At 40.6% G+C, this 8,226-nt stretch overlaps 1 protein-coding gene across 1 annotated transcript; it reads left to right on the forward strand.

Annotated features, from left to right (window-relative positions):
- Positions 1-3,507: 3,507 nt before the first annotated feature.
- On the forward strand, positions 3,508-5,124 carry LOC306694115 (G-protein coupled receptor 61-like; the record flags this gene model as incomplete). Its single annotated transcript, XM_079156832.1, has 1 exon — positions 3,508-5,124. The coding sequence occupies exon 1, from the start codon at positions 3,721-3,723 to the stop codon at positions 5,122-5,124; it is 1,404 nt and encodes a 467-aa protein (XP_079012958.1). The 5' UTR covers positions 3,508-3,720.
- Between the last annotated feature and the right edge of the window lie 3,102 nt (positions 5,125-8,226).

Below are 8,226 nucleotides of genomic sequence, written 5' to 3' on the forward strand. Positions count from 1 at the left end.
CTTGCATGAAATTCAAAATAGAGGAATCTGATTACAAAAAATGGGGATGGTCGTCTACTTTTGTGATGTGTAAGATCTTTGAGGGTAAAGGGTATTTGGAGTCTGAAATAAAGTTAACATAGTGATATGTAGGGCAGCAAGTTACATCATAATGTCGTTTTCATTATCGATTCATCTGCCGATTATTTTCTTGATTAATCAATCCATTAGTCAGTAACAGTGACAAAGGCCCATCTCAATTTACCTGGGCTGAATGATAAAAATTCTCTTTTGCATTTTGTCCGACTAACCATCCGAAATGCAAAGATATTCACTTTACAATCACAAAAGACAAAGAAAAGCAGAAAATCCTTTTATTTGAGGATTTTTGACATTTGTGATGACACCAACAATCAATTTTCAAAATAATTGCCAATTCAGTTTTTGCCTTTAGAAGCATCAACAAATGATTGCAGCTCCAGCATTATTATCCAGTGTTGTACAATAAAATGCTAAAATAAAATAGCGTTAATACCAAAGCTCGCAACACAAATAACAAGTGCCTTCCACCATTGTTCATCCATAACTTCATCTACGTTCTGATGCAGTAAGTTCACTGATTTGTGGGCTGAAAGCACCAAACTGTTTGATATTAGGACCTCACTTCTCACAGTGACTTAACCAGTGGCATTATGATAATGAGGCTTTTAGGGAACTACTTTCAACAGTCAGTTCAGGAGAGGTGCTGCAAATTAAAACACGCTTTTCAACGGTGTAAGAGGTGCAAGACGTGATTTCTATGAAATGCAAATGTTATGTGTGTTATCATTAACCTTACAAATGAAAATGAAAAAAACACCTATAAGCAGCTCCACGGTTGCTCCTTCAGAGGAGCTAGCTTTACCCATAATAACCCAGATTTCATTGTCCTCCATTGAGCAATGAGATGGACTGTATATGAAAAAGATCACCGTGGCAACAAGAGCCCCAGTTTGAGAAGCTGGGATTGTGGAGGCTGAGGCCTGGCCTAATCAATGCCTCACTGTGTCGGTAAATCTCGTACTGGAGGGCACTTAAATCCGTGAAATTACAACCCAAATCATTACTGGCTGACTTAGATAAATAAACCGAGAGAGGAGCAAGAAATAAGGGATTAGATGAGAGGGTGAGTTACTATGAATCGTGCATATTCCTATTTTTGAGTAAAGAGGTTAGGAGGTCATCTCTGAAGCATTAAAGCATCCCTCATGAAGATGTTCCACAAAACTAAAAGTTCATGGCTGAACCAGAAAATAATGCCTTGGGTGAATGAAAAATGGAGCGGTCAGGGTTTCCAGCCCTGTTTGGTTCTCATCAGCATGCTAACCTGCTCATGTTTTTTATTACATGTATTGGTCTACAGTTTGCATGGTATAGCATTCTAACTGTGGATGTGACATGAATTGTAACAGACCAGCATTTAGCATGTTAATATGATAAAGTTATAGTACAGGCCTATTGCTAAAGAAGGCAATTTGGTCTTTGTTTTGAAAGGTGTCTGGCAAGATATTTTGACCTGATGGTGGAATTTGAGGGATACTTATATTTAAGATTATAAATAATAATATATATGATAATATTATACGAATGTTTTCATAGAGGAAATTAGGTGCTCACCAAACTCATGACAATCCGATAATTGTTGAGATATATTAACACATATATTTATATTACAGTAGTTTTTGAGAAGTGTTGGACAAACATGAATATTTCATCACTCGTACCACCCTGATAAAAAAAAAAATCAGCTTACACTGCTAATAACTGCAGCGGCAACATAACATTTCCCCACCATCATATTCAGTTCCTACTTTCTGAAGGTACATTTTACAAAGCAATCGAGGGCATTAGGACCCTGTGGAGACGGCAGCTCTGTGTCCTGTTTCCAGCTGCCTCCTGCTCCATCTCTGCAGTCACTGTGTGTGAGTGGAGGGGGAAAGCAGAGTGTGAGCTGGTGTCCCTTTGCATGCATTTACATCAGCATCGTTTCAGAAAAGCCTCTGCTGCCACAGCTCAAGTCATCCAGGGAGGAGGATGCACGGGGCAGATCAAGGGATGGGAAGAGAAACAGGCTCGTTTAGTGGGCAGTTCCTCAACAGCATTCACTAGGTGCAATGATTGATGTCCGCTGTGTACCTCAGCAGTGGGAGCTACACCAGGTTTCCATCCTCAGAGACCAAAAGCAGCAGACAGCTTGCATCGGGAAATACTCTGATTCAGGTACATGATGCTCTCTCTCTGTTTCTTCCCCTCACGCTCCCTGATTCTCACCACATTTTCTCGCTTGCTCTCACCCTCTTCTTCTTCTAATCTGCTCGTTACATACTGCTGAGTGCAACGATAACTCCAATTCAATGGTGATGTGATACATAGAATGTGGGCCTTAAACAGTGGGTGTAATGCATTAATGATTAATATATAAATGAGTAGGCGGTAAGTCATGACTAACCCTGGCAGGAGGGTTAAACTGAATTGGGAGTACCCCTATGTGTGATTTAGAGATGTTGCTCACTGAAGGCGATCATTCATAGGTGAGGAGGGAGGTTAGAGCTCAATTTTAACCCTCAATCACTGCAGACAGAAGGCAGACCATCCCGGACTTTTGTTTCATCTGTTGCAGAGAGAATTTATAGCAGTAAGCAACTGGATTTCCTTGATCTGACACATACCATGTCTGTTTGTTGTCTGTAATAGCTAGGCATATTTAATATGCACGCAGCCTCTGCAAACCATGAATACCCTCAAGTTTTCCAATTGAAACATTACATTCACTCATACAGGGCTTCTTTAGTGACAGATATACTGTTGTACATGTAAAAATGTTGTGTTTCGTGTTGTTTTTCTTTTGCCATACACAATCCGTTTACACCCTGGGTATAGCCAACAAGAGCTAACACAGCAGGTGTAGATGTGATGTAGAAATGGCACCTATTTGTTGATAGAATTGGTTTTGGGGAATTAGCATGCATTCGTGCATTGACAGGATGTCTGTTTGAAAAACATTCATCACCAGCAGCTTCTCAGCTAAGGTGCAGACTGGATTTGTCTTTACATAATTAGTGTAGAGAAGGTAGTTCAAAGTTCAAGCTATTTTTTTTCGAGAGGATCATTATGAGCATACATGTTTGATTTGGGCATCATGATTTGGCTGCAGATTTATTAACTATAATCTGATCACGTTGCTCAACTCTTGTGCATGCTGATTTATGACAGCTAAAAATAATTTCACTCCTTGAGTTTTCTCAGCATGTTGCTAAAAAGGTTTGAGAACATGGCATTGGATTACCTTAACAGAAAAATTGCCTTAACAGAGATTTGAGAAGCTAAGGAGGATTTTCTAATTCGAGTGTATTAATCTTAACTGTAGCTGGCAAAAGTAAAACTCAGCATGAGCAACTGATTGGAAGGATTAGTTAATCTAACCCGAAAGAGCAAATAAGGGGAATACACATGCAAACTCATTCACAATTCACAATTTATTTCCATATGTCCTTCTTGTTTTTAGGGTGGGTTGTGACTGACGGCAGACATGAAGACTTTCTAAATGGACAGGAATCATAAAATCTTGAACCTCATGCAGCATCATCATCCGGACTACAAGGCAGCTTTTGACCTCATTTTCTAGCCGCTGTTTTCTGGTCGTACTTCCTGGCTTTGAAGGATGGGTGATGGGCCTGTGACTGCTCCTGCCTGCCTGCTTCAATGGAGCCGACGTGGAACTCCTCCCATCCACCTCCACAGCTCATCTCCAACATGTCTGCCTCCTTTCTGCCTGAGGGCTGGGCTCTGTCCCAGTCGTTAGCCCTGCTGGCCATGCTGCTCATGGATCTGCTGGCTGTGCTGGGTAATGTGGCTGTCATGGCGGTCATTGCCAAGGCCCCACAGCTCCACAAGTTTGCCTTTGTGTTCCACCTGTGCGTGGTGGACCTGCTGGCAGCCCTGGTGCTGATGCCCCTTGGCATGATCTCAAACCGAGCCTTCTTCGGGGAGGCCCTGTGCCGGAGCTACCTCTTTCTCAGTGTGTGCCTGGTTAGCGCTGCCATCCTCTCTATCTCCGTCATCAATGTTGAGCGTTATTACTACATCATACACCCAATGCGCTATGAAGTAAAAATGACTGTTGGCCTGGTAGCGTCAGTGCTGGTGGGGATATGGGTCAATGCCCTGGCTATGTCTGCTCTGCCGCTGCTCGCTTGGTTCCTGCAAGGTGGAAGAACTCCTCTTCTGGAGAGTGGTGGGGTGGGGGGAGGAGGAGGTGGGGCAGTCCCATCTCCACCTGCTCAGGGTCACAGGCGCTGCTCACTACATTGGACAGGGGGAGGCTCAAACCGCTTGGCCTTCATGGCCCTGTTTACTTTAGTGTATTTCCTGTGTCCACTACTGGTCATTCTTGTTGTGTACTGCAATATGTTCAAAGTGGCTCGGGTAGCAGCCATGCACCATGGGCCTCTGCCTACCTGGATGGACACGCCTCGACGGCAGCGGTCAGAATCTCTCAGCAGCCGTTCCACGATGGTTACCAGCTCTGGGACAGGGACTGGGACAGGCAGAGCCACTCCGCATCGTCCCTTTGGGGGAGGGAAGGCTGCAGCAGTGTTGGCAGCAGTAGGTGGGCAATTCCTTTGTTGCTGGCTGCCCTACTTTACTTTCCACCTGTATTCAGCACTGTCTGCCAGCCCTCCAGCCACACTAGCCTCTCTGGAGGAGGTGGTCACCTGGATTGGCTACTTCTGCTTCACCTCCAATCCCTTCTTCTATGGCTGTCTCAACAGACAGATCCGGGAGGAGCTGGGCAAGCATCTGCCTTGTCTGTTTCATCGAGCAGGAGTTGAGATGGAGGACAGACTGGCTAGCCGTGAAGGATCCATAGAGGAGAATTTCCTCCAGTTTCTTCAGGGCACTGGCTGCAACATGGATCCTCAAAACTCTCACAGCACCTCCAGCCCTAAAGGGGAAGCCTGCTGCCCCGTGGCTCAGTCCCAACCACCGGAGCTAGCACAGTCCATACCGATAGATTTCCGTATCCCTGGACAGATTGCGGAGGAGACTTCAGAGTTTGTTGAGTCTGAGCAGGCAAAAAACAACCACATATATACAGACAATTAAGTTTTTCATGACTGAAAATAAGATTGACTTTGAGCATTCAGATGTAAACTGTTTCAGGAGTTATTTCTGTGAAAACATGTTTCTCTATTTCTATACTGAAAGCTGTCCAACAGGTAGCTCATTTAATTGAAATTACTTTAAATTGTGTTTTGAATCATTGCACTTTGCCTCATCAGTTCATCAATTACACAATTAAATGCAGTTGTTTCAGATGTATTTTAAACTGTTGTTTGTAAACAGGGAAATTACCGCTAGATTTTGAAAATGGCAAAAATGGCCTTCCACACAACCACTCAGCTCTGTACAGTAAACAACTTTTATGACTACTATTGGTGTAACTAGTGAAAGCCTTTTTTTAAAGATAAAAACAACATTAATTATGTGTTTGATGTTATGAAGGTAACTGAATTAATGTTATAAGAAAATTCCTTTTTATCTGAAAAATAGGGAACGATTGCTGAAATGAATTACATTATTGTGCGGTGAAACCTTTGGTATTCAGAAATGAAAATGAAACGGTTGCACAAAACCAACTGATACTGTATTTGTAACTGCCAAATCAATCATTTTTGAGACTCCGGTAAGTTGATTATTTTTTAATAATATTGAAGAAAACAGCAATAAAATACACAGAATTATGAGTATTTACGGGATTCATTGAGGGAAAAGCACTTCTGTCACTTTTGATTGGTAGCTGTGCTTTCATCAGTGATGTCACTCTTAACCCTGATGCCAATCTGATGATAATCGATTAGCAGACGTACATATTGTGGCCTAACACTCATGGAATTGCTACCAGTTGTTTACAGATAACCAATTTTTTTGTTCCCCTTGTTCAAACACATTTCCTTTTAATTTGATTTCCTAAAAAGTAGATCTCGACCCAGTTTAGGATGCAGATTGACTTGACTCATCTTATGGGTCACCCAGCTTTCTGCCATGTGATGTATTTATCACATTTTATTTGATACAGATCTTAAAAATGTGTATTCTTTTGATGCACTGCATTACGTTAAAATATTATTCTATTTCTTACATTTGTTAAATGTACCAAATTGTATGTTATGTTTAGTAAACCTGTTTGAGTTGTGTGTATCACTCAGCATGCTCCTTTTTCCTTTTTTTAGTGAGTGCACATATTTGTTATGAATTTCATTGCAATGAGGCTGATGTATTTTGATAGGTATGCAACCCTTTTGGGGTTTTTAGTTATGGAGATTTTTTATCCTGGACGGAGAATACATTTAGATTTAGTTTGACTACCCTGCTTGTCAGGGTTTTTACAGTACCTCACATGCAGGAAAAATAATCATTATTTTACAGTCCTGCACAGATAAATACGATAAACTATATGTGGAGATGTTTGATTGAAACGACTTTCTTATGTAATGTGGATACAGGGTTTTTAAGATATTTTTTGCGTGACAATGCCAATCCAAAATCAAAATCCTCTTTTCATCACGTCTAAATATCCCAAACTGTGAATGATGTTGTATGTTTGTGTTAGGATTTTCACTTGTTCAGAGATTGTTTTTTTATGCTGTGATAAAAAAATAAAAGAATGACTTCCACTGTACTGCAATGATATGAATGAGTTTTAGAAAAGTACACGGCTAAAACTTGAGTGAGAGATACTGTTGTAATAAAGAGTTTCTATGTTTGTAAAACATTTTGGATGCACTCTCATATTTTAACAACATTTTGGGGCTGCTGATGTCACAAATACATTTATTCCACATATTCCATTAAAGAGAGGGGTGGGAGGATACACTTCAAACACTTTGACCTTAAGGTAACATTTAACTTCAAAAGGCCAAAGCCAGTGATATGACCTTCATCAGAAAGTAAAGATATCCTGTAACTGTCAAAAGACAGATAGATAGATAGATAGATAGATAGATAGATAGATAGATAGATGGATAGATGGATAGATGGATGGATGGATGGATGGATGGATGGATAGATAGATAGATCTATAAATATATAGATGGATGGATCTATAAATAGATGGATGGATGGATGGATGGATGGATAGACAGATTGATTTCTGTTGGAAGACACTGGTGCGTGACAGGCCTCACACCTTAGCATGGACCTCAGTCTAACCGCCCCCAGCTTCGCCAGAATCTGCCATCCCCATGGCAATTATTACCTAGTGACATTTCTCAGTGCTGTAGTGGGCGGGAGGAGGAGCGTGCTCTAATGGGAATCCAACAAGACATCCTTATTTGAGACTTCTCAAAATACATTCTGTACCGGAGCTAACTTTTTTGTTGTTGTTATTTCTTTCACAACCTCTGGCTTGCTTGAGTATCTCAAACTGTAAACTGAAATAACTCTCTCCTCTCCATTCTGCTGTTTAGAATGACCTTTGATTTTTTTCTTGGTAATCTTTGATTGCTTAACCTTAATATCTTTAGATTTTGCATTCAAACTTTAAGACTTTTATCCTTGAATTACCCTTTTTGTTTTCGCAAAGAAACTTCAGGTGAGATTAGAAGGTGGAGAATAGATCTAACTATGTGGTGGCTAGAACACCATAGGAGAGATGTAATCTGCTGCCGCTGTAAAGCTGTTCTCTCAAAATCTCATATGAGCTGTGATTGTTATTGGCCTTGTCCTGTAAGGGCAATGCTGTTGTTGAACAAAAACATTGACTCAAGTAGTTTTTCTGACGCTGGTTTTCAGAAAGAAGTGAAAGCAGATGGACAAGAGGGTCGCAGCCAGATTCCGTGGCAGCAACAAACTTGGATGAGGACATAGAGAGCTAGAAAACAACAATATGATCTCTTTGTTTCCACCACATTCTCAGGCACATTGTATTGGAGACTTGAGGAGAGATCTGAGAAATAGAAAACATTGAGAGAGGAATAAGACACACAGGCACAATAAAACATTACAAACACAAAAAGGTTAATATTATTTCCTACATTGTAACTAATACATCAATAAGGTGATTTCTAATACAGCCATCTTTGAGTTTATTTAAATTATTGTACTGTTTAACATAATGATGATGTTAGTATGGGCATTTTAAACACTATGTTGCTTATTTTTAAAGCTTCTTATATAAAATTTAAATTGAAAACATTGTACAGTACC

The sequence above is a fragment of the Pholis gunnellus genome (assembly GCF_910591455.1).
Source record: "Pholis gunnellus genome assembly, chromosome: 3".
NCBI classification, from domain to species: Eukaryota; Metazoa; Chordata; class Actinopteri; order Perciformes; family Pholidae; genus Pholis; species Pholis gunnellus.